General features: G+C 46.2%; 3 protein-coding genes and 1 pseudogene across 8 annotated transcripts; 1 reads left to right on the plus strand and 3 right to left on the minus strand.

Moving 5' to 3' along the window:
- LOC119357794 overlaps positions 1-12,999 on the plus strand; it is a 19,042-nt pseudogene extending 6,043 nt beyond the window's left edge.
- Positions 6,601-11,570, minus strand: LOC119354265. Of its 4 annotated transcripts, XM_037620977.1 has the most exons (5): positions 11,215-11,570; positions 10,911-11,074; positions 10,719-10,751; positions 8,315-8,551; positions 6,601-6,842 (listed from the first exon to the last, which is right to left on the minus strand). In XM_037620977.1, the coding sequence occupies exons 2-5, from the start codon at positions 10,943-10,945 to the stop codon at positions 6,716-6,718; spliced, it is 432 nt and encodes a 143-aa protein (XP_037476874.1). In that variant the 5' UTR covers positions 10,946-11,074; positions 11,215-11,570; the 3' UTR covers positions 6,601-6,715. The 4 variants fall into 4 exon arrangements, 1 of the variants encoding a protein (XP_037476874.1); XR_005170751.1 differs by having other exon boundaries at positions 8,333-10,751; XR_005170752.1 differs by having other exon boundaries at positions 8,333-8,551; positions 10,719-11,074.
- A 1,612-nt stretch (positions 13,000-14,611) lies between the features above and the next one.
- On the minus strand, positions 14,612-19,632 carry LOC119354266 (cysteine-rich receptor-like protein kinase 6). Of its 2 annotated transcripts, XM_037620980.1 has the most exons (7): positions 17,855-19,628; positions 16,783-16,914; positions 16,197-16,327; positions 15,917-16,127; positions 15,529-15,766; positions 15,305-15,455; positions 14,612-15,142 (listed from the first exon to the last, which is right to left on the minus strand). In XM_037620980.1, exons 1-7 carry the CDS (start codon positions 18,687-18,689, stop codon positions 14,801-14,803), a joined length of 2,040 nt encoding a protein of 679 aa, XP_037476877.1. In that variant the 5' UTR covers positions 18,690-19,628; the 3' UTR covers positions 14,612-14,800. The 2 variants fall into 2 exon arrangements, with proteins under 2 accessions (XP_037476877.1, XP_037476876.1); XM_037620979.1 differs by having other exon boundaries at positions 15,529-16,127; positions 17,855-19,632.
- Positions 19,633-22,110: 2,478 nt separating this feature from the next.
- Positions 22,111-25,791, minus strand: LOC119354267 (cysteine-rich receptor-like protein kinase 6). 2 transcript variants are annotated; one of them, XM_037620982.1, is made up of 7 exons: positions 24,891-25,787; positions 24,353-24,478; positions 24,157-24,284; positions 23,871-24,081; positions 23,291-23,528; positions 23,062-23,212; positions 22,115-22,977 (listed from the first exon to the last, which is right to left on the minus strand). In XM_037620982.1, exons 1-7 carry the CDS (start codon positions 25,723-25,725, stop codon positions 22,636-22,638), a joined length of 2,031 nt encoding a protein of 676 aa, XP_037476879.1. In that variant the 5' UTR covers positions 25,726-25,787; the 3' UTR covers positions 22,115-22,635. The 2 variants fall into 2 exon arrangements, with proteins under 2 accessions (XP_037476878.1, XP_037476879.1); XM_037620981.1 differs by having other exon boundaries at positions 22,111-23,212; positions 24,891-25,791.
- Between the last annotated feature and the right edge of the window lie 779 nt (positions 25,792-26,570).

Consider the following 26,570-nt stretch of genomic DNA (forward strand, 5'->3'; position numbering starts at 1 on the left):
TGGTTGGGCTATGGTGGCCCATAAGGGTCACCCTAGCCTATCTTGACCGAAGTATCGACAAGATGCGTTACCACTCGACACATGCCAACTAGCTAGGGTAGGTGGGAGGTTGGTTGGGCTATGGTGGCCCATAAGGGTCGCCCTAGGCTATCTTGACCGAAGTATCGACAAGATGCGTTACCACTCGACACATGCCAACTAGGGTAGGTGGGAGGTTGGTTGGGCTATTGTGGTCCATAAGGGTCACCCTAGGCTATCTTGACCGAAGTATCGACAAGATGCGTTACCACTCGACACATGCCAACTAGGATAGGTGGGTTAAAAGAAAGGTTGTTTAGGCTATGGTGGCCCTTTTGGGCCACCCTAGGCCCTCTTGACCTAATTGTCGACAAGATGCATTACCACTATACACATGCCAACTAGGGTAAGTGTTCAACAAATTAATGAACTAAATACACTAAATGCAGAACTAATTAGACTAAATACACTGAATGCAGAACTAATTAAACAAATTAATGAACTAATTAGAGTACTAATTTAGGGACAAGTGAAGATGTAGATGAACTCACCTTCTGTCTATCAGACATGAATGTGTACTTCCCAAATTTTCCCTCTTCAGTCCCTCCTAGGGCATATTTGAGTTGAGTCAAAAACCATGACCAATTTGGTGTGTCTTCAACTCCAACCACTCCAAATGCTATGGGGTACATATTGTTGTTTGCATCCCTTCCAGTAGCAGCTAGTATTTGTGCCCCACTAGTTAACTTAATGAAACAACCATCTAGGCCTATGAATGGCCTGCATCCATTCAAAAATCCCTCAACACATGCATTCAAACAGAAAAAAAGACCATGAAACCTTGGTCCTGCAGTTGGGTTTTCTCTTGTTTTTTCACTCACAGTACTGACAATGCATCTTGATCCAGGATTTATAGCCTTCACAGTCTCCAAAAAATCTCTCAGCCTCTTGTATTGCCTCTTGTGATCTCCAAGCACAATCTCCTTTGCTTTCCTCTTTGCTCTCCATGCCATCATCTTGGGCACCTCAACACCAAACTGCCTCTTTACCTTGTCAATTATAGCAGGTACAGTAGTGTTGGGGTCTGATCTGATAGTTTCAAGCATTTTGTTGCCAAGCCACTTGGAGCTGATCCTTGTCTTCTCAGATTGGGTGGGACATGTGTGCTCCAATACCATCTTCTTAATGCAGAAAGTGGGCTCATTACTGATCTTTGTTGCAACCATGTGGAACTGACAGCCCTCTCCATCACAACACACTATTACCCCATCACTGCAGTTTCTGTGATATTTGTATCTTCTAAGTTGTTTCACATGCAAATTCACAAGAGCCTCTCTAAATTGGTACACATCTCTGAAACAAAGCCTAAGCTGGAATTGATGCTCTGGATGCATCCTGCCCTCATCATACCAGACCCTAGGTGGTCTTTTCTTAGCTCTGCTCTTTCTACCAGAGGGGATTATAAAAGACATGGGTTCATTGCCATCATCATCAGCTTCAAAGCCTGTATCATCCTCTTCTGAAGATGGATACCAGTCCTCATTCATGCTTCTGTTAGCACTAGAGTGGGACCTACTAGTAGGCCCAGGCCTCTTTATCTTCTTCTCAACAGGCTTAGGAACTGCTATCTCTTGACAGTCATCATCCTCTTCCTCCAAGTCTATGTCATATAAATCTTCAGGGTCTGTGTCTCCTTCACAGTGTGTACTGCTCATGTATTGAGCTCTCTTTCTTTTAATGTCAGCAATTGTGTCTTTCAGATCACTGTCCACTTTCCTCATCTGTTCTTCTTCTCTAGCTACATTATCTTCTTCTTCATAGTCCATGGAATCTGAATCTGCATCTGGGAGGTCTTCATGAGCTACAAAGTCTTCATCAAATACTGAGTCATCATCTTCATCAGATGTGTCCTCATTTCCTGCATGCTCCTCCTCATCTGTATCAAACTGGAAATCTGCATAATTAACACTAACTTGAGTGTTAACCTGTTGCAATGCATTATTTTCCTCATCTGCATCTACCATCTCTGGCTCAATTGGGTGATCTTGTGTCCCAAGCAGTAACTGGCATGGTGGAGGAACTGATTTTATTGGCATATGGTTCACACTTTCTTGTGTACCAACAAAATATGATGAGCCAACATGATCAGTGTTTGTTTTGTGCACAACACCTGACTCATTAACAGCAAATACAACTGGTGGGTCCACTGTTAAATCTTCAATTGTTTCATCTGGGTCCACTTCTTCATCTTCTGCACTTTTGTTAAACTGGTGCTTGCTTTATATCTAATTTCCCCTCTTTAACATACAAACATAGTGTCTGACTGCTTTTAAACTGCTTTATCATCTCATCCACTTCAGTGTTGTTTCTGATGAAAGTAATCCCTTGCAGCCATGTGCAATCCTTCCTCAAGTAGCAAATACTGCATCACTTCCATATCCATTTTTGGCCATCACATTAAGCAAACTGCCATAAGTGATGTCTCTCTTATACATCTTCACAAGGGCATATTTTTGGCAGCATCTTTAGAAGGAAACTGAAAATATAATGACCATGGCTCCTCAGGCCTACATAACACAAAACATATTAAAACATATTAATGACCATGACATTTTCAGTAACATTTTCAAGCCTACAGAACACAAATCAAATTCATGACCATGACATTTTGAGTGACACAATAAAAGCTATGACATATTCACATATAAAACAAAGTAACAACAATAAGATCTATGCCACAAGAGCCAACAAATGCAGAATAAACTATGATACATTTAGTAATTCAGAAAAAAAAACAAAGAAAAAACTTCATCTAGGCATAGGAGCTTCCTCCCCCAACGAAGCAGTATTGCTAGAAGTAACCCTAGGCATCCTAACTAAGCGAGTACTCTAACTAAGCAGTATTGCTAGAACCCTAACCCTAGATTTTTGCACTGAGATTTACCTGGGTGGAGATGGATGCCCGGGGGGTACTTCCTCCCCCAACGAATCAACCGCCGCCGACGCCTTCTCTGCGTCCGCAGCAGCCTTCTCTGCCTCCTCTGCATGCTGCAACGGTGGCAGCAGGACAGCTTTTCCCCAATCCGTCGTCGAGTGCGAATCGCCATCAGGGTTGCGGCCCAATTTGCTAACGGGGTCGCATTGCGGGCGGCGGCCACTGGAAGAACGACCACCGCCGTCGGAGCCGTTGAGACCTTCTCCGCCATAGCCGCCGCCGGAGCTGGTCGCCATGAGCAGAGCGGGAGGAACGCGCGGGAGGAAAACTGAATCAGGGATTGGAGGACGAAACGGTAGGGGCGTGACCTAATACACGGGCGCGGAAACGGCCGTCCCCCTCCGTCTAACGGCGTCCGTCAGCCCGCGCCGCGTCGACCCGACAGGTGGGCCCGACCTGTCGATTTCGCTGTTTCCGCGGCTAAAACGGCCAGTCAGTGCTCCGCGATACCGATTAGTCCCAGAGTTGGTGTTTTTTGTGACATGGCTTAAATGTGGTATGACCGGTTACCCTAGCCCCAAGTGTAATGGTTTTGGGTAAATAACTCGAACGCACAATCAACGGAGGAGCTCACCATGGACGTCTCGCAACCAGCCGATTCACACTGAATCGACCGTCAATGTGCCGCCGATAACACCGTTGTTATGCCCACCGAGCGCTGAAACACCGCCACGGACGGCACAACACCGGAGGGGCACCCACGAAGGGCAAGCGGCCAGTTAGTCCGCCCCGACAGCATCATTGTTGTGCCCGCTGAGCGCCAAAACACCATCGTCGTTCCGGCGAACCTACAGCTGCCGCGTGAATCGAACGCCCAACCATCGGAGGAGTTTGTCATGGGCGGCACAGAACTAGCCAGCTTGCCATCAATGGCAGCGATCCCATGCGCCGTCGGCGAGCTGGTACCGGATGGGATGGTACGAGAAGCATGGTGTCCCCTCCTTCGCATGCACCGCCGGCGTCCGCGCGTAAGGTTGTTGAGGCGGAGACGAGCAGCGGCGTCTAGGAGACGGCCAGAGCATCAATTAGAGATGCAGCTTTGAACGCGCAAGTGTGGGGAAAAAGACGACTTCGACCGTGAGGGGAGAATGGAATCCTCCAAACAAGGAATTGCATAGAGCTGTTTTACACTTTCCGAATCCAAACAACTTTTTCTACAAACTGATTCTTCGTAAAAAAGTAAGTAAAACAGATTTTGCAAAAAGCAGGCTAAAACTTGTTTTCTATAAATCCATGGAAGATTGTTATTAGTGCTCGTTTAGCAATCATTCAGTGGCTACTCCTATACACAAAGATTAACATGCTAGGCTGTGTCATCTCCCACTCTCCCTATCTATCCATCGTTGACAACTTGACATGCATGCATCTAGAAAAAGGAAAAATCTACGTACGCCATCTATAATTTTGTTCACACACAACATTAGACTTGCACAGTGTTAAGAAAATTTCAGCTTTTTTTTAGGAGGATGTACCTCGGTCTCTGCATCTAGACGATACATGCAACCATTTTATTAATTATTCTCAGGAACTTACAAAGCATTACATCAATAAGCCTGAAGCCACCATTTTGACGACACATGTCGGTACACCTATCCCTTTGATACAGGGGTGCCGAATGTCCGAGCCTAATACGAAACAGACATCGCACCAAAATCTAACATCTAATGCCGGATGCCCCATCCCAGCTACATACTAGGAATGGGTCACACACCGATCCGGCGCACTCACCAAGGCTACCGCCGCCATCATCCACCTAACCATCTTCAGAGCAGGTACCGACGCAAAGACCTTGCCAGGCCAGCTGTTGACGCCACCATGACACCAGACAGCACCACCGCCCTACGCTCGTCCATCCAGCCGCATCTGTCGTCAATATCCAGCTGCACCATGCCGCCAAATACTCGTCGTCCTCGACATGGTAGAAACAACGCCCCACCTCCTGGCAACCTCCACATCGTCACCGCTGCTGGAGCTACACGGAGCCCATCACCCAGAGCATTTCTCCGCCGAACAGCAGAACCTCCCAAGATGGCGCCTCCATGGAGGGTACGACACAAAGGACACCGCCACCGCCCAATCCAGACTGTATTTTGGACTTTCGTCCGGGAGGGATTCGGAGGTGGATATGAGAGACCTCGACATCGCCTCCACGAAGGGTAACAGCGTCGAGAGACGTCACCGATGCCGGACCGAACAAGCCGATCAAAGTTTCCTCCAGTCCCCATCCTATACCATCAAACCTCCGTCGGCTCCGGATCCGGCAACGGACCACGAACGGAAAGCTGCAGAGACGAGAGCGCCATGGGGCTCAACCCACCATGAAGGAGGATCGAGAAGAATCCATCATAGATCTCCCAGCGCCGAATCCAGCGATCTGGCGAGGTCAGTGACGACCACCACCAACCCGCGGCGGCCGACGGTGTTCATGGCCAAGACCCAGAATTGGATCTGATCTGAACCCGACAGCGCCCGCGACCACCGATCTTGCCCATCACGCAGCCGTCACCACGCCGCGAGCAGGCCGCCGCCGCCGCGCCGCGCACGACGTCATCAAGAAACCCGCCCGCCGCGCTGCCCGGCCCCACGCTAGCCCGACGTGCCGCCTGATCTGGCTGCCCCGTGCCAGCCGCGACGAACAAGGGGGAGAGACGCCCCGCCGCCGCCCAGCCGGCCAAGCTTTGCCCGGCGGCGCTGCGGACGGCGGCGAGGAGAGGCGGAGGCGGAGGAGGGCCGAGAGGACGGCGGCTAGGGTTCCCACTGGGTCGCCCGTGGGGGCGACACGAGGGTACGAGGAGAAAAAAGCGGAAGGGAGCTTTTTGTTAAAGAAAAGCTTTCAGGAGTCATGGCGTAGTACTAGTACACGGCAAGTTAGATAAAATGTTAAAGAAATTGATGGCGAATTATCTTTGGGACACTCATTTGCGGGTGGGCATTTTGTCAATTCACAGAAAGGAAGTTCATCGTTATTGCCACGGTCCTTGTTATTGTGCTGCCTACCATCGCAGCTCTGGTGATAATCAACCTTCTTGTTTGGCTCTGTATCTGGAGGAGGATGAGGAGGCCACAAGCAGGAGCAACTCAACCATGTAAAGCCCTGCAAAATCCTCAAACTTCACAGCTTGAAAGAAATACTATATTGGAGTATGCCCTTGCATTAATAACTAATAATTAATTAATGCGTCTACCTCATCAGATTCTAGTCGTGAGAACATGGAAAGCGTAGAATCGATGCTCATTGACATTTCTACGCTGAGAGCTGCGACGGGGGGTTTCGCAGAGAGCAACAAGCTTGGTGAAGGCGGATTTGGTGCAGTGTACAAGGTACCAGAGGGTGTCGCGCGCTTTGCCGTGCCGTACTTCAGTCGTTCATGAGGTTAGATTATTTTTTACCTGGGCTCTTACGGTTGATTTCTTCGTTGTGTGCTTCACCTGACAGAAAATCTGAGTTGGCAGGCTTTTAATTATAGGGCTGAAATCAGTATTGCTCGATATAACAATGATAAAAAAAAACAGTTTTGCTAAAGCACATGATATCAACAAGGTCTGTTTGTAGCCTTCCCAAACATTCCCAGCATCACCAACAGTTCATATTTGTAACAAAGTACACATAAACTTCATAGATTTGGTTAAATTTGTAGCCTCCACAAACATTCCCAATGTACATCACTATGGGTTTATAACCAGATACAGATATTGAAAAAATCAAAGTTCCTGGACAATTATGAGACACAAATACAGATACACTTGAGCTACACCTTCGGACCTCCCCATTTGACCTATCCATCGTGTCCAAGACTTGTAGTTGCTATGGCATCCGAGAGAAAGTAGGCTGTTAATTAATAAGGTCATTCATGAGATCCCAGCGACAGTACAGACAATAAAACACTTTTCTGAAATGCTATAGTTTCCAAATCGCATCAAACAATAGATCATTTTGTGATACAGAAAGGAATCTAGGATTAATTTCTTCGGCTTCATTGACGCTCATAATCACATTACTGGTGTATAAGTGATTAAGCGAAAGGAATAATCAGTAGAAGCTCTTACAAGCATTTAGCTATTAACAGTCCAAAAACTTAGGTTGCCTGGCAACATAAAGAAAAGTACTACATGATCCAAATGGTAAGTTGGCAGTTGTACTAATCCAAAAGCGGAATCTGTCTCAAAAAAGAAAGGAATTGAAATGTAATACCTGGACATTTTAAGAAATGCAGTCAGTGAGACAAAGCTATTTTTTTTCAGAAATGCAGTCATTATATAGAGCTGAAGACTATTGCTTGATAACATAGTTGCAATTGAATGGAATAAACTTTGAGCGAAACTATGACTTTATAATTTAGGTAAGCATGGCCAATTATTTCTGCTAAATTGCAAGAAGCATTATAAGCAAAGCAAACATGTAAGGCGTAATTAACACTCCTCCGCACGATACATACTCAAAGACGAGTCCAGGGATTGATGCATCGATATTTACTCATGCGTTATAACTGTGTACAAATGCTTATACTCAGAAGTTGAGGCTGAAGCTTATATTGCCTTGCTATCATCACAAATATTTTATTTCCGAGGCATGGACAAAATAATATTGCTAATGTAACTACTCTTGTACTTAAATTAGAAATGTGTCTCAATCTATTAGAATTGATTATCACTATTCATTAGGAAATACTCCCTTGGTGTCAAAAAATGTCTTATATTTTGATACAGAGGGGGTACTATGCAACATTTTCTTCGCAATTTCAAATGGCCACCAAACAAGGGAAATTTCAAATTGATAAGAGAGATATAAAATATGTAGTTACGTATAAAACAGAAGGGTGCCTTCTGAAATGTCAACTGAAAGTCACCCAATGATGTTGAGAAGAATTTATAGTGCAGAGTTTGATTCCTTCACTGAACAAAAGGGGCAAGCATTTGATATGATCTTTGCTGCGTTGAGTTGACTCCAAATTTCACCAATTCAATACACACTCTTACGTTTTCAACTTTGGTATCTGATATTGCACTACTTCACTATATATTCAGTTGACTTTCTGAATTACTTACACAAGCTGAAATACAAACATGTACATTGCATCTGATAAATCACTAAAAGCCTACAGTACATGGCTTTTACACCACAAGAATAATATATTTTTTCTATTCTAACTATCACAAAATAGAGATGCTTACATCCCACATCAAGCAAGAACTAAGAAATCAAGAGCTGCTCACGCTGAGCTACAAATTGGCAAACTACATGGAGTTTTGTTCACCAGAAGTTCATCCATAATTAAGTAAAGAGAAGAAAGCTTGCAATACCTCATGGAGGGATGGTACCTGGCACTGGTGCAGTAATGAGGCATCTCCACCAGAAACTTGACAGGGAGCACGAGGAAGCCATGGAACTCCGACCCCACTACAAACCTCCCCATGGCCACGATCTGCTGCCATTTCTGCACATCCACCTTCTCCCGACGCCATCCTTCTTTCCCATGTAACAGCCACACGAATCTCCTGTTGCCGCTCTCTTTTTTGTGCAAAGCACGTGAGACCATACTATTTCATCAAATTTTGCAAGTGTACATTACGGTTATATCATGATTATCATTCATGAAAGTTTTCAACAATTACAACGTTTGAAAGGAGCAACAGAGAGTGACAATATTATTGCTGCACACAACCAATATTACTTCATAAATTTTGCGGCAATTACCTTCTAGGTAAATAAGTGCGAGATGCATTATATTGACTGATATGAACATACTCGCGAATAAAAATTGTTACAGACTACAGAAATTGTGGTCAACGAAAAAATTGCTACAGAGGTTAGCAGATGAAATACAAAACATGTAGAAAGAAAGTCAATCTTCATGTATATTCTTGTTTGTATCTACTGCAAATAAACTTGGTGTAGTACTGTTTAAATTGCTGAGAATAAATGTGCCTCTTACCTAGAGTTAGCATTCAGATAAATTGAACAATATCGATAATTTTAACTTGTAGAATAGAAAAACTCCATATCAAATTTAGGTGTTGAGCATTTATCTAGCAGTGCAATTGTCTCTTTGCCAGGAAAAACACCTTATCATTCAAATATAAATGAGGTCTGCTCCTTTTTGTAATGCACAGAAGTTGGAAGACCGTTACTAAAAGGATATTACTCCCTCTGTAAAGAAATATAAGAGCATTTAGATCACTAAAGTAGTGATCCAAACGCTCTTATATTTCTCTACGGAGAGAGTACATGAGAAGCTAGTCCCAGGTAAATAAGCCACAACATGATACTTCTGATAATATGGTTGCAAGAAACTGTCAGCAGCATGAAATCTAGCATGTCCACACGATTAACATAACCAATATACTGTAGATGCGCTCAATGCTGAGTATTAATTGTCGTGGCTGCTCTAGAACAGTTTCTTGCAGACCATACTTCATAATTTATAAGGGATGCAGATTTCAACAACAAAAACTATAATTTCGGCGTGGAGGTCCTCAGGCGCCATGGCCCGGGTGATGGAATGTGCCCCCTATGTGCCACGGTTGAGGATGCTAATCACATCTTCTTCTCGTGCTGCACGGCTCAGTTCCTTTGGTCGTGTTTCCGTGAAACGGTTGGTGGACAGTGGTGTAATACTAACTTCCCTGACTTGCTCGCCGAAATTCAGGCCTCCCCCCCTCGCGACAGGCATATTAGATGGCTGTGCGTCGGGGTGCTGGCCTGGACCCTGTGGACGGTTCGCAATAGGCTTGTGATTCAGAAGGTGCCCCTTCGACGTGCGACTGACTCCATCTTTAAAATGTGTGGTTACTTGCAGCTCTGGCGGCCGCTTAGCCGCCCTCCGGATCGGGACGCCATCGACAGACTACTCTCCGACCTCCGTTCGTTGGCCTTCCGCCTGGCGCCTCCGCTCCCGCCGCCACCCCCGGAGCCCGACTAGTGGTTGGCTTCTTGGCGTGTGTGCCTTTTTGGTTGTGTGTGTTGGGCTTGTTGAGTTGTGCCCTCAGCATTAACCCTTTTGCCTTCGTGTGCCGCGTCTGTGGGTGTGTGTGGATCTTGTGTGTGTTTGTGGCTGTGTGATCCTTGTGGATGTTCGCTTTGGCATTGGCTTTATCTATAAAGCGGGGCGTGAGCCTTTTTCGGTATAAACAGAGAAAAAGAAAAGGTTAATTAATCTACCAGAAAATCATGATGACCAGAACACATTTGCAGAGCATACCGCAATTAGTGATTGAGATGTGCATATACATTATACGTTGCTTGAGGAATACTAACGACAAAAAGGATAATTACAAAAAAAATAGTTTTCCTAGGATTGTGAGCGTAACAGTTAAGTGCTCCCCTGTAATTTTTGGAGCAACAATTTACATATTTTTAGTGCATATGTTGAGAAACATTTGAGATCATTTCTAGCTTTACCATATTACCAGTTGATTGAACGAAATCCTCAAAATTCTTCTCTAGAATTGAAGGATTGGAACGTTAGCAATTCAACAAACAAAGCACATTACCCAGCATCCGAAATAAGTAGGAACCGGAGAAATAGAGAAGAATCTGAACTGGACAGACAAAGTGAACTTTTGCATAATTATATGTTGGCTGGATGTACTAATACAACGCTACAGGTCGAACCCGCCTTCAGAGTTCAATTACAGTTCGGTCCGGCAGCTTGCACAGCATGTGCATGATAATATGGTGTGTATTTTCAAGCTTGCTCAAACTGACCTTGCACTGCAGACTCGTCCTCTCCTTTGTTTGCTGCATCGCCGAAGAGACAGCCCAGGAAGTGCGACAAAAAGAAAAGTTGTCTGAGAATGAATCACAGTTCTACTTCTCGGAAATTGAATTAACCCCAAATGAGCCATATCCAATTTCTAATCCGTCTGAGAGAGAGCAGGGGTAGGATGGGATGCAGACCATGGCCGGTTAAGGAAGATGGCCGCGACAGACATTCCCGCCTAGCACCGTCGGAGTGCGTCATGGGCGGCGGTGGCGAGGGCCTTGTTGGCCTCCTGCAGCTCCCCCCACCGCCTGCTCCTTCAGGCTCCATGTGTCGCTGTCAGTTGGCCATTGACTCGTCGCTGCAGTTGAGAGAGATTGAAAATACAGCAGGCAATTTATCAAACACCTAGCTGGCACATACGGGATGATAGCATGTCCAATCAAAATCTCTAGCCAAAATAGAACGACACCAAGAGGGCAGAGAAGATGGAAGGCTCACCAGGCCAAGACCGTCCGGCCCGTGGGATGGAGCAGGAAGCAGGTGCAACACACGAAGACATGGGTGATGCGGCGGCAGATCACGGACAGAAGGACGACGTTCCACCTGAAAGTCGGCGCCTCCTCTCCAACGACCACCTCGCCAAAATCGATCCTCACCCAAGATGCCAAGCACCGGTGGTTGACCTCCTCCCCCAAATCAGCCCTCCTCTCTCTCTCTCTCTCTCTCTCTTGAAACACAAAGCACAATGCAAGCCCAACACGGACATGCGGCGTGAGGAGTTTGACCAGACGTTGTACGTCGGTTGCGTGAGCTAACGTCGGTTGCATACTCGTGCGCTAGCAGGGGAGCTGAAATCACGAGAAAAAAAAACACAAGATCGCTCCCAGTCCCAGGGCTCTATTTCCTGGGAGCTTAGAGCATCTCCAGCCGGCCCTCCAAGAAGCCTCTCAGAAATATTTTTTTAGTGCCGGCGCATAAAAAAAGTTTCAATCACGTTCTCATGATCTCACTTTTTGCCGGATGAGTGCAAAAATACAGCCGGCGAGACCAGACGAAACCCACGATCCGGGGGGCAGCTGGGAGGCACCGGCGCTTTTTCTGTTTGAAAGTAATGGCCTATGTCATCATTGACTTTGACAGCCACACTATCTTCAGTAACAAAATTTTGGATCCACTGACGCCTTCTCAACTCATTGTGATGCGTAGATAAAAAGAAGCGCGGTCAACTTGATTGGGGAAAGAGGTACAAGATCATAAGCGAAATCGCTCGAGGCCTACGGTACCTCCACGAAGACTCGCAGCTCAAAGTAGTCCACCGCGACCTTAAGGCGAGCAACATCTTGCTTGACACCAACATGAACCCCAAGATTTCCGACTTCGGCCTCGCGAGGCTCTTCAGGGGAGACCAGACGCAGGGCATCACCAGCCGTGTCGTCGGAACATAGTGAGTAATGATACCGTAACGCACGCAGCAATGCCGCGGCAGATGTTGCTAAACTAATCTTCCCATATAGGCAACTAAACTTCAACGCCATTTTTCTTATTGACCGTCGTCAGTGGTTACATGGCACCGGAGTACGTGTTGCGCGGGAACTACTCGGTCAAGTCGGACGTGTTCAGCTTCGGCGTCATGGTTGTGGAGATCGTGACGGGAAAGAAGAAGAACGACTGCTACACCTCCCGGCTATCGGAAGATCTGCTGACGCTTGTGAGTGATGTTCGTGAACATATTCTGGATAGTTGTCTCAAGATCGTTGCAGCACAACTCTTGACTGATCGCCACGAGCTCAATGATTCAGGTGTGGGAGCAGTGGACGGCCGGGTCGGTATCCGAGGTGATAGACCCGTGCTTGGGCGGTAGCTTGAGACTCCGCGGGCCGGCCGGCGATGTCGTCGGTGGTCATGATGCTCGGCAGCGACACGGTGTCTCTCCAGGCCCCGCCCAAGCCGGTGTTCTACGCCAGGAGAAACGGCTCGGCCACGTCCTCCAGCATGTCCACGGCGTCAGCATTGGGCCCAGTCCTGCAAGTTCAGAATAATGTAGCTGCAGGCTGCAGTTGCCAAAGTCTAGCCCCGTCCAGTTTCAGAAAATGTACAGAAGGTCTGTCGTTTCAGAAAATGTACAGAAGGTCTGTTTGGATGAGAAATATTTTTCTTGGAAGTTCCGTAGTTTGCCCCTTAGGAGTTTAATCCAATATTAGGATCAAACAATGGTTTCATCGGTAGGGGTGTCAGACTGAACACTACTTTGTTATAATGTTTGCCAGGTTAGTCCTTGGATGACTTGGAAAAATCAAAATACTGGAATCGTGTCAAGTTAGGATTAAGTAAATTGTTCGTTGGTTCACCCAGGATGCGTCCCCAAATGTACAATTTCAAAAGAAAAAATCAAGTAAGGTCGTGATGGGAATGATCATTTTGTGCGGGCTTGTAAACCGGTTTCCCCGGTACTTGGCTGTTTACAATACAGAACTGTACAAGTAGGAGCCTTTGTTCTAGAATTTTCCACATTGGAAAACCTACAAACATATTATATAATCTAAAGCATTGAGTTTATCTATTTTCTAAATAAGAAATAAGACTGTTTCGGTGAATGGAGAAAAATACCAAAAATGCGAGTGAATTGCAGAAAACATCGACACTTCAGGCTAAGTTTGCAGGTACCACACATATACGAAATTGTGCCAAAAAGCACTAATCTTTTTCATAATTTTTTGCAAAAAACACTAGTTGCTTGTTTGGACCGTTTTAAGTGCGTTTATGACAAGGGGGGCCCGCATCCGTCGACGTGGCAACACTGTTCACACGGCAACGCCGTTAGACGGCGTTACACGCCGCTAGCGCACCGGTTCGAGCCGGGCCGCTTAGTCTTCGAGCCGTACCCCGCCCGGTCCGCTCCTCTCACTCTCTTTTCCTCCCCCGCACTCTCTCCTCTCAGTCATGGCGACGGCTGGCGGCACAGGCGGCGACTGCGGCGGCTCTGTCGGCGCTGGAGACGATGGTCCACCTGTGGAAGATATATGCGGGAGCTCAAACCCTAGCTGGCCGTCGGATACGAGCAGCCCCAGCCAGAGCCCCTAGCACTGTCTCGAATATGTGGCGGCAAGATCTTGGGCCAGGGCAGTGAAGGAGAATCCGTCGGAGAGTCACCGGATTGCCTCGTCAAACCACTGTCAAGTTCTGAAAACCAGTCAACTTCACTGTCAAAGCAAAGCAAATTGATCTCTCCAAGTACAGTACCCTGCTAACTACTCTGCTGACTACATCATCAACTAGCTACTCTGCTAACTACTCTGTCAACTAGCTACTTTGTTAACTACAAATCAACCGCAACTAAATCACAATTAAGAGAGCACCAATTAACAGTGCCAAAAAGCCTAACCCTAACCCTAGAATCGATCTACAGGAAGAGGGAAGAGGGGAGAGGGAAGAGGAAACTCACTAGACGCCGCCGAATGACGAGGCAATCCGGTGACTCTCCGACGGATTCTCCTTCACTGCCCTGGCCCAAGATCTTGCCGCCACATATTCGAGACAGTGCTGGGGGCTCTGGCTGGGGCTGCTCGTATCCGACGGCCAGCTAGGCTTTGAGCTCCCGCATATATCTCCCACAGGTGGACCATCGTCTCCAGCGCCGACAGAGCCGCCGCAGTCGCCGCCTGTGCCGCCAGCCGTCGCCATGATTGAGAGGAGAGAGTGCGGGGGAGGAAAAGAGAGTGAGAGGAGCGGACCGGGCGGGGTACGGCTCAAAGACTAAGCGGCCCGGCTCGAACCGGTGCGCCAGCGGCGTGTAACGCCGTCTAACGGCGTTGCCGTGTGAACAGTGTTGCCACGTCGACGGATGCGGGCCCCCCTTGTCATAAACGCACTTAAAACGGTCCAAACAAGCAACTAGTGTTTTTTGCAAAAAATTATGAAAAAAATTAGTGCTTTTTGGCACAATTTCGTATATGTGTGGTACCTGCAAACCTAGCCTGAAGTGTCGATGTTTTTTGCAATTCACTCCAAAAATGCAGCAGCAGAAATGTACTAGGGCCTTCATAAGATGATGATAACAAACCGACTATCCTTTGCAATCCTTCCCTCATCTTGGTTCAAGCTCTGTGATTGAAACTTCATTTGGTGACGCCATAGCTGACTTAGCGGTCGACTGAGAAGCCATAGGGTATGACGACCCCGAGTATGGAGTTGAGTATGTGCCGCTCTTGGCGATGAAAAATGATGGCTTGGATGGAGACTGGAGAGACACAGTGTTACTGCTAAGCATGACATTTACTGTCGACATCATGGGCCTATCAGCTGGGTTATCTTGAACGCAGAGCAGCCCGATGTGAATAATCTTCACCATCTGGTCACCTGGTGCATGACTTCTCAGAGATGAGTCTATGATCTCTGACATTGTCCCCGTGCTCCAATGCTCCCATATCTGTATCAAATTAGCAGTCAGTATTTTTTTTTACAAAAGTTACTCCCTCCGTCCCATAATGTAAGACGTTTTTGCAAGTTATGTTAGCTTGCAAAAACGTCTTACATTATGGGACGAAGGGAGTACTTCCTTAAGGAGTTCAGAATCAGCACAAGAACTTACTAGACTTAAGAGGTCTACAGACTCGTCGAAGTTAAAGGAGCCACTGCTTCGTCGTCCGGTCACAAATTCTAACATCAAAATGCCAAAGCTGAAGACGTCCGATTTTATAGAATAGTGACCGCGCATTGCATACTCCGGGGCCATGTATCCGCTGCAAGAGGAGCACAATGTCATTATAGTTGACATATGTTTGAGTATCGTCAGGCCAATTGGACCATACTTACTATGTTCCAACAACACGGTTTGTGACCTCCCGTGATTGATCTGCTCCAAATAGCCTTGCCAAGCCGAAGTCTGAAATCTTCGGAGTGTAATCAGAGTCTAACAGAACATTGCTAGCTTTAAGGTCCCGGTGGATTATTCTCAGCTGTGAATCTTCATGAAGATACTGCAATCCTCTAGCAATCCCATTTATTATCTTTAATCTCTTTCCCCAGTCTAGCTCCTTTCTTCTCTCCGGATCTGGCATTTGAACAAGAAACCGTGAATGAGTAAAGTTCAGTTTTCCAACACCCAAGTGTTTGGACAAAATAATTCCTTCGGATTTTTCCATGCAATGCTTGGCTTTAGTAGTTGTTATGCTATTGCTGAAATAATGATCGGAATTAGTACCAAAAAGAATGGTGTCAATGCTTCTATTGGGCATGTATTCGTACACAAGCAGTTTCTCATGCTCTTGCAAGCATACGCCAACAAGCCTGACAAGATTCTTATGCTGAAGCTTGGCGACCAAAACAAGCTCATTCTTGAGCTCCCCTATTCCTTGCCCTGAATTCCTGGAGAGCCTCTTCACAGCTATTTCTTGACCATCAGGAAGTTCTCCCTGCATAAGCGTAAGCACTCATTTGTTGAAGCTGAAAAAAGTATGTTAATGAATCGGTATGGCTGGTACCTTATAAACTGCACCAAATCCTCCTTCACCAAGCTTATTTGCCTCAGCAAAGTTACCCGTCGCACCACGTAAGGTTGATAGATCAATGATAAGTGAATCAATGCTATCTATGTCTTCATGATTAGTCGAATCTGTCAGAAAGCACATAGACATAGAGATGCATTATATATAGGCACCGGCGCACCGCAGCCAATTCCACCATATGCATGTTTCATGACTCTTTATGTTTTTTAACTAGATGTAAACTGTTTTATTTTTAGGTGATAACAAAATTCAATCTAAACAGAAATTCAGTTCTATCAAAAGTAGATGCTAATGTCCCCTACTAGGGACCATTTCGTTAAGAGCACTATGGATTCAACTCCTAATGGTTCAGTTCGAAATTCCCGAAGAAGTACTAATTTTTTTCTCGAACACACAGAAGAGTTGTGTATCATTTCATTAAGAAAGAGGAATATGTACAAGGAAGAGGAAGAAGTACTACTCATCCAAACATCCCTTTAGTAGGTCGAAGCCGACGGTAAGTTCATTGGTTTTCTTCCTACCTATTCATGATTCCAACTGTCAAGAGTTTAAGACAACATACCATGTGGTAGCTTACTCCTCGCTGGTATTCTCCTCCTCCTCCTCCTCAAATAACAGAGACAAACGGTAGTGATAGCAAGAATTGCGGCAACGATAGGCAGCACAATAGCCAGAACATTATTTGCCGATTTTCCTGCAAACATATGGCATCAACTTCAGAAATAGGTATTCAGAATACCATAGAAACGGCTCAGAATATTCTGAAATATTTGGCGCTGGTAGCTAATACATTTGCTGCAATCATGTTTGCTTTGTAAAGATGCGTAGACTCTTTCTCCTCTTGCAGTCAATTTTGACGTCCAAAGCGAAGGCACTAGGAAGCTTAGTGCAGCTTGGCCCATAAACATGATAGAACTAACTTAGTAATGTAGCACTAACAAGTCACAATGTGCTATTCAGGATAGGTCCTAACAATCCAAAGAAATCATGGTGTCAAACATGAGATTTGGACTAACTTAAAAAATTCATTCAACCACGTGTAGTGCTAGCTTCTAATACCGTCATTTGAAATATAGCCGACTGTTGAATGCTTCGCAGACCCTGCGCAAGCGGGAGCTACATGCACTGGGGCTGCGTACAATAGACCCAAAGTGGTCGGACCCTTCCCCAGACCCTGCGCAAGCGGGAGCTACATGCACTGGGGCTGCCCTTTGTTGAATGCTTCGCAGAAAAGTCATTGTGGATTGCATCCTAAAGCAATACCAGTCAAACAAGTAGCAAATGATAGGGACGGAACTGCAGACATGTTTACATCATTAACTAAACAAAGCCGGTCTGTATCTCTATGGGATTATCCTGATAATGACCTCTACCCAAATTTGTTGACATCTTAGTTTCCAGTTAATCCATTGTCAGTAATTCAGGTGTTGCTCGGTTGCCTCAAATTTTGAACCGGAAATTTCTACTAAATAGTAGTAGTAAGAAGGTGCTCTAAATCAGAAAGTATCAAAAGAACAACATTCTCCAGAAAATCAGAAAGGAATAAACAATGCACCTGTATGTTAAACTGAATAAGCCAAACAGGTGTGCTAGAAGAAACTGCAAATTGAGGATATTTTGTGTTTGCAATTCACCTCCTGGGGTCGCCGTCGGCGTCACGTTAACAGGCGCAGGAGGAGGAGCCGGCGGCGCTGGAGGTGCCGGCAATCGCAGCGTCGGGCTCCCGGAGAAGAAAGGGACCACCTCGTACCTGAAATTGCACCGCACCCCAATCAACCTCCCGCCTATGCTCCCGCTGAGACGCTGCGGCATCCGCGTAATTATGTCTCCGAGGCAGCTCCGGCAGTCGGCCGGTGACATGTCGGGCGTGCACTGCACGAGCCCGTAGATGGTGGGGTTACTGGTGTCGAAGCCCTCCTCCCCCGTGGCGAACCGCCTGGACGAGTTTGCCGCCGCGTAGTCCCCGGTGGCGTTGAGGAGTGTCTGGACGGCGGCGTCGAACACGTCCACCGGCGAGCTCACGCTCTGCGAGTTCTTGAGGCCGATGAGGTTGTCGTTGCTGGTGGTGGCGAGGAAGTTCTGGTTGGAGAAGCGGAGGTAGCAGGGGTCGTAGATGACGGTGGCGTCCTTGTTGAAGGCGCAGAGCTGCTGCGCGTCCTGGAAGGCGGTGGTGACGCAGGCCTCGCAGGCGGAGGCGTTGCCGTCGCCGCGGCAGAGCGCGAGGGCGTAGGCGATGTCCGGTAGGGAGCCGACGCTGCCGGTGGCGAAAAGCGTCCGGGAGGCGGAGGCGTTCTTGGGGAGGGTGGCGGAGAGCTGCCGGATGTTGGATTGGTAGGTGTCGTTCGCCGCATAGTTGCCGCTCTTGCCGCAGATCTGCCACGGCGGCTGCGCCGCGGCCAGTGGTGTGAGGAGGAACGCAATGAGGATTGTGGCGGCGAGGCGGTAGAACGTGCGGTGGCGCGTCGCCATGGTTGTCGCGGAAAATCTCCGGCGTGGTCACCGTTAAAGAAGAAGAAGAGAGGCCAAGGTGGTCACGGCTTTGACTTGCAACGTGCTGAAGAATTAGTTTGAGCCGTGAATGACGCGCGGGACCCACTCTTCGAAGCTGTCAGTATATTCATGTACCACAGGAGAAAATTGTGTGGTTTTATCACGCTCTCCTAAATGTTACTTCCTCTGTTCTAGTCTACCAAAAACGTCACAATGGTGGTAGTATTTTTCTTATGTCCATGCTAGGTGTAAGCAGATTGCTCCGCAACAGTCATATCTTCGGCCCAATAATCCTAAAAGTACGGGTTTTTACAGGCATTTACGGGGCATTTTCTTAAATCTCTTCGGACCCCCCTGATTTCTACCCAAGATAGTCTCGCCTCACTCTTCTTCTACCAATTTTGTTAAGCCAACTCAGCTTGTAATTAAACTTTGCCTGTAATTACCTGTATGTGTAGCATTGCTCCTTGCGGCCTATAGCCATTGGATTGAGTTTTCCCACCAGCATAGATTCCTCCTCGCCTTCTTCTCGGCATATCCGTTGCTACGAGTTGCTCCATTGCAAAACAGGTTGTCCTTGCCCAACACCGGCGTCCTCATCCTTGCAGTAGCGTTGGTGCGGTGCCTCGGCGCTGCAACATGCTCGCCACCTCACATCATCGTTGTCATTGAATCCCTCCCTCCCCCGCGTTGCTGATGCCTCATCACCGTAACAATGTAACATCTATGGCCACTATCACAACATCCCGCCTCCCGTTGTCGGTGCTTTGAACATCTCCGCCCTTTCCTGCAGCACCTTAACACTCTACAACACCGGTGACGCTACACCGCATATCGCTCTACAACACTGGGTGCCTCACTTGTGACACTGCACCCTCAGGGCTGATTCGGACTCAGCACCAGCGCCGCGGTGTTGACTGACACCACAACAAAATATCACACATTGCTACTGAGAGAGCAGGTTGCTTCCTTTTATTATCGCATTCTTCCCTGATGTTGTCGACGACCCACACTTGCGGTGTTTGCATCCTGATGCCTTGCGGCAGCATGACAAGTGGTGTTGTCGTCTCAGAAAAGTGAACGCCTTGCAACACCTCGACAACAGTGCCGATAGTCATCGTCATGGAGGCACTAGCAACTTGGGAGTCGTGGGAAAGTGGCGCACATGGTGTGGCTGTGAAGGAGGGCGACACGGCGAGATAGTGGTGGCGACATCAAGATCTCTACAAGGAGGTAAGAGAGAAGGATGTTGAGAGAGAGGGCCTGAGTATGTGGGAATCAGGGGATGAATTGGGGGGATAACTGATGAAGAAAATGAAAGGATCAGGATGGAGCTAGAGGGAAGTGAATAGGTACAATTACAAATTTTAATTGATTATTAGCAAGTCAGGCAATGCGGAATATAAATGTGGGCCTAAACAATTGCTACGATGAGGTAAGAAACACAATGTAGTGTATTCAACAATTTATAGTGAATGCAAGGTTAACTGACCAAAGAAACTACAAGTAAAGAGATAGGGTTGAAGATAACACGGAGACGAGGATGTATCCCAATGCTCTCTTCCTTGGAGGGAAGCTAATCACAGTTGGAGAAATGAGTGTTAGCATAAAGTCAGACCAAGATCACAAAAGACTCATCCTATTCTCCTTAAGTTATCACTAGTGGTAAACCTTGAGACGGCCTCCAAACCTTCAAAGACTTCTTGGGTAAATCACAACAAGTTGATTCCTCACCAAAGAACTAACACCTAGGAGTCTCCAACCTCCAAGACTAACAAGACAAGTGCCCAGGATCCAAATCAAGCTGAACTAAAAAAGTAATTGGTCAATGTGTGAAGAATGAGTGGATCTTGCTTTTGGGATGATTCCCTATATAGCGATAAGTGAAATCTGCCCGATATAGTCCAAAAATGACATACCGGAAAGTCAGGTCGATCTAGACCAGACAGTCAGGTAACAGACTATACAAACTAGGGTTTATGAAGAGTACATAAAATTTGACCTACTGAACAGTCTGGTTTATCCATAGAGCATTCTAGTCGGCCAAACAGTTGACCGGACAGTCCGAAGGGGCAGACTGTCTAGTGGCAGCATAAGGTTTTGGGGTGATTGGATTGGGCACCAGACACTCTGGTCCTTTGGATGAGATAGTCTAGCCCCGACCACCACACAATCTGGTCACTACCGAGAGCTTCAGCCGGTTGTAAATGACCTCCTGAATAATGTAGTCCGAGGATCAAACAATCTTGCGGTACTAAAAACTTCTAGATATGGTAGATCATGTGAACTATTGGCTTTTTTTGTGGCTAGTCCCTTTTGGTGATCATGTGGGCAATATTTGAAATGCGGAATGAGCTCAATCTTTCACCTTCGTATGTCCCTTCTTAATAGTGTGGGATCTGTATCTACTCAATATCATAAATAAAGGGCTACTCTAAGTCTTCGAGGATCGACGACTACATCTTTAATTTTGGAGAGGGAGGGGTGGGGGGTCGACGATCCTCCATCAACCACCATATATGTCACTAATACCTGAGATATATTTGCAAACTACATTAGTCCATATAATGTGTATGTCATCAATACCAACATCACATTAAGTGCATTGTGTGCTTTTAGAAAGAGAGATAGAATATAGGGATAAGGATGCGGGAGGAAGGGGATGCGGTGCATGGGCCCTACGCGACCCGTGTCGCTCGAGTGAGGCAGCTAACGCGGCGTGAGCAATCAGACGGTGTTTAAAAGCCTTTTCTCCTTATTCTTATCAAACCCTACCACATCAACAAGTTATCATATCGACCATGTTATTAACTAGTCGTCTCATCATAATTATTCCTTGCGATTATTCTTACTTCCTCCGTCACGGTTTAGAAGGCGCGCTTGGAAATTCTCTGGGACCTAAGTGGTTATCTATTGGTTATGAGATGGGCTAAAAAATAGCACTCACACTACGCATGCATATAGAAATAGTATATCGGAGTACTAATTAGCTACTAGAAATAAATGCAATGCGCCTTAAACCTTGTCTATTGTGGAAACGCACACAAATTTAACTATGCCTTCTAAACTGTGACGAAGAGAGTACCATCTTTCTTAGACAAACCCACATCATTAACCTAACCATGTTATTAGCTAGTCATCTCATCATAATTATTCCTTGCGATTATTCATATCATCTTTCTTAGACAAACCCACATCATTAACCTATTTTTGGAGTTGGCACTTCACATCAATTGTTAGATTTAGATTTAAGAGTTGAGTAAGAAGGGCATACTTACCTATTATTTAGGCGACTCATCTATTTCTATATAGTGAGCTAATCTTTTGTACAAGAGTTTTTGGATATGGACTTAAGATAATGAAACAGAGGAAGTAATAGTCGGAGTACTAGAGATAAGTTCTCCATTAAGTACTTGAATTTAACTTATTGCGGAGCTTCCTCGAACTGTTAAATGCTAATTTAACACAATTTATGTTAACAGTGACTATAACAATATATCATAAATATATGTCTCTAAGCATTCTGTATTGGATCATTACACCAGTTTAGACCTCCTCAATCAAACATCTACATAGTATCAAGACACAATTTAAGATTGATGACAACCCACCTTTATGTACAAAAGAAAGCATATTGTCTATGATAAGTTGCATAAATATTTCTGGAACTTCTTCAAACCTTTGGATAGATACTCAACGTTTCTCATGTTCAGGTTTTCATATATAACCTACATCTTAGGTGGATGGTTCTTCACAAAACAATATATAACCTCCATATTAAAAATTGCACCCATTGGAACACTACAAGTTTAGGCATGTGCAACTCTAGTGATTGACATTTACAAATTTTCAGGCAACTGTGAATTAATAAAACCATAGAAAAACGGTGAGTCCTAGTCATACTTGTAAAGCTTCAGGTTTCAGCTTATCTAGGATAGGGATCAGTATTAGTGACCTCATTCACTGAGAAATTATCCTCCACGATGACATCAGATTTGTCGTATATATAATTGCCATGTCTGGTATGTTCGAAAACTGAACTGGAGTCTCTCGCAAAGAAAAATGCTGGTTGTCGTGGTGGCTGTAGTTTTACTCTGTCTCGGGTTAGCATGAGAACAACTGAGGATATGTTCGGTCTGTCATCTGGATCCTCTTGGATGCAAAGAAGACCGATGTGGATGCAGCGCAATACTTCACTTTTGGAGTATACATTGAGCGATTTGTCAACTATTTGCAATGTCATATCCTTAGTCCAGCAGTTATATACCTGGCAAATGAGTATATGTTGTACAATCAGGTTATCAATTTTAAAGTATCCTTGCACTATAAAGTAGCTGAAAGTACTACTTACATCGCTTAGGAGATTCACTGTGTTATTGAAATCATCCGAACTGTTATTCTTTCTCCTAGTTACAATCTCGAGGATTAAAACACCGAAGCTGAAAATATCAATCTTGGGAGACACATTTCCAAATATTGCATACTCTGGTGCCATATAACCGCTGTGAAAGATTAGGCATTAAACCTAGAAAAACAATAGTGTATAATATTCAACTATGCGTCAATCTGTTTCCACTTACTATGTTCCAGCAACATTAGCTGTCTTGGTCTGAGTATGGCCTCCTCCTAACAGCCTTGCCAACCCGAAGTCTGCAATTTTTGGATTCATGTTCTCATCCAGCAAAATGTTATTAGATTTCAAATCCCGGTGAATGATTCTTATGCTCGAGTCTTCATGAAGATACAATATTCCCTTAGCAATTCCAATAATGATATTATACCGCCGGTTCCAACTTAATTCCCTTCCCTTCCTTTCATCTGTTTCAATAAAGTCAGAAACTTAATCATGTGGCTCTCTGTAAGAACAACGGGAATCACATTAAAATAGGAGACAAAATCTACAGTGAATGATGATGATGCACTTAAAATACAACTCTAATATTTCTTGGTCTTATCACAAGTAGTTCCTTCACATTTATTGTTTCAGTAAAGTTTGTAATGACATTCATAGATTCGAAATCAACAAATTCATTCATTATGCACATTACAAATTATTCCCACTGCCCTGAATTTTCAGAGCACGGACAATTTCAATCTGCAATGACAAGTTAGTTATGGCAAAAACGTTCATGCTCGATCGGTAATTCCAGATGAAATTACCAAACAGGAAGTTGTGGAGGCACCCGTTTTTTACGAACTCGTAGACAAGCATCACTTCATTCTGATGTGAGCAATACCCCAGTAACCTGACAAGTTTTATGTGCTGGAGCTGAGCCAAAACTTGCACTTCATTGTGCAGCTGATTCAGTCCCTCTCTACTAGCCTGTGAAAGCCTTTTCACTGCCACTTCTTGCTCATCTGGAAGTGTTCCCTGCAATGAACCCGCCTTCCTTAGAAAATAATAAGAGCATCATTGTGTATATTGCACCTAGACTTGTTTGTTTACCTTGTACACAGTACCAAAACCGCCCTCTCCGAGCTTGTTCTCCTCGGAGAAGTTCTCTGTTGCCTCTTGCAGTGTAGATAAATCAAAGATCATACATTTTCCTCTCGCAGCATTATGAAATGCCATTGCTGCAAGAATAAAGAGCATCAATAAACTGTAAACTCATGGACTTTGAAATCTACAAAATGCTTCTTACCTGGCTGCTTCTTCAAAGGTTTTCTTTTCTTGAAGCAAATAAAAGCAGAAGCAGAAAGTATTAATACCAAGACAATGGTACAGGCCACCGATGCAGAGATCTTTGCTGCTGATCTTTTCCTCTGCCCTGAAGAAAGAAAGAAATTTATCTTGTGATTCCGCCCTAAGACTTTTTTATTTTAGAAAATCTTATTTTGTTTTACCATATTTGGCCCAATTACTGGCTGTTTATGGTCCCACGTCAGTCGTCAGTGCTCCTAAATAACGGTCAAGTGTGCATTGTCCAACCTTCAGTATCTTATCTAGTTTTGTTAATTCTGGTACGTCGACAAGGATCTACTAATAGCGACAGCAGTATGGGAGAAGTCTATGAAACAAGGAGTCAAAGGTATTGAACTGGAGTAGCATGTGGACTTGTCTAGTGAAGAAATTTGACAAACACCATGTGGGCAACAGCCACCCCACCGGCCCATTGATATTTCTGAAAATTTCGTCAAAAATAGTAATAATTCCAATCAACCAGTCTGCCATGTTATTACCTCTTTTATTCGACGGCGGTGAAATGTCCACCGGTGACGGCGGGGTTCCAGCAAATGCCGGCACCGGAAGCCGCAGAAGAGGGCTGCCTGAGAAGAAAGGATACAGCTCGTACCGGTAGTTGCATCGGATCCGAAAAGCCCTTCCGCTCTGGCCCCCGCTGAGATACTTGGGCATCTTCTGAATTATATCCCCGAGGCAACTCCGGCAGGCGGCCGGCGCCAGGTCCGGCGTGCACTGCACCAGCGCGTAGATCGCGGGGGCTCCGCCTGTGTCGAACATCTCCTCGCCCGTGGCAAACCGCTTGGACGAGTTCGACGCCGCGTAGTCGGCGGTGGCGTTGAGGAGCACGCCGACGGCGTTGTCGAACACCGCCGCCGGCGCGGACACGTTCCGCGCGTCCGTCTGGAAGATGAACTGGTTGCCTTGCCCGTCGGCGTCGGACAGGAAGTTGTGGTTGGAGAAGTGGAGGAGGCAGAGGTCGTAGAAGACGGACGCGTCCTTGCTGAAGGCGCAGAGCTGCTGCGCGTCCTGGAAGGCGGTGGTGACGCAGGCCGCGCAGGCGGAGGCGTTGGTGTCGCCGCGGCAGAGCGCGAGGGCGTAGACGATGTCCGGCACGGAGCCCACGCTGCCGACGGCGAAGAGCGTCGGGGACGCGGACGCGTTCTTGGGGAGGGTGACGGAGAGCTGCCCGAGGTTGGACTGGTAAGTGCTGTTCGCCGAGTAGTTCCCGCTGTCACCGCACACCTGTGGTTGCGCGGCAGCCAGCCACGCGAAGAAGAAGGGCACGAGGAGCACGGCAGTGAGATTGGCGAGGGCGCGGTGACCCGTTGCCATGGCCGGCGGTGCCGGTGCAGTGGTGTGGTCGGTGAAGAAGAGAAGTTCGTGACGACTTCCATCGTGCCGTGCAAGCTTTTAGGATATGGATGGTTTGACTCGCAACGTGGCGTTGTTTGACATTACAGAGCAAGATGAGAATGACGCATGGGACCCAACGCTTACAAAGCCAAGCTCCTATGGTTGGGAGTGTCAAGCTCGAGGACTTTTAACTGTTGAATATGTTAGCACTTTAATCCCAAAAGTAAATCATAAGCATGGAAAATTTGGTACGAAGCTCATACCGAAACATAAACATGTGAGCCCAAGCATAATAACATAGAATTGAAACATTTATGAACACAGTACACCCGAGCACATGACAATGTAAATAGGGGATGAACGAATCATACCCTCCAGTCGGCTAGGCTAAGGCCCCAGCGGCGGTTTCGCCCTCGGCCTTCTTCTTGGTGGCGACGTCTTCAACCATTTGTGTAGGTGTCAGAAAAGTAGTTGAATCTGAGGATGAAGACAAGAACGAACCGGAAGCAGTCGCGCCGAAACGCTCCCTAAAAACACTATCGCCCTTAACCCGGTGCAGGATCTCAAAGGACGGTATTCCAGAGGCTTGCTCTCCCGTTTGGATGTGCACATGGCTGGCGGGATGGGACCGTCGGAGGCAGCACACAACATGGAACAGTGAATGACGACTAGGGTCGTGCGAGGAGGAATGAGTTGGTTTTCTCTCTGGCCGACCAACGCCTCCTATGTATAAGCATCCGGGTAGGAGTCATGGGCTAAAGTCCACGACAGAGTTAGCATGCAGTCGGGAATGCCAATGCCCAAGTCAGTGTGCAGTCGGGTAG

This window comes from Triticum dicoccoides, chromosome 2A, assembly GCF_002162155.2.
Source record: "Triticum dicoccoides isolate Atlit2015 ecotype Zavitan chromosome 2A, WEW_v2.0, whole genome shotgun sequence".
Taxonomy (NCBI): Eukaryota; Viridiplantae; Streptophyta; class Magnoliopsida; order Poales; family Poaceae; genus Triticum; species Triticum dicoccoides.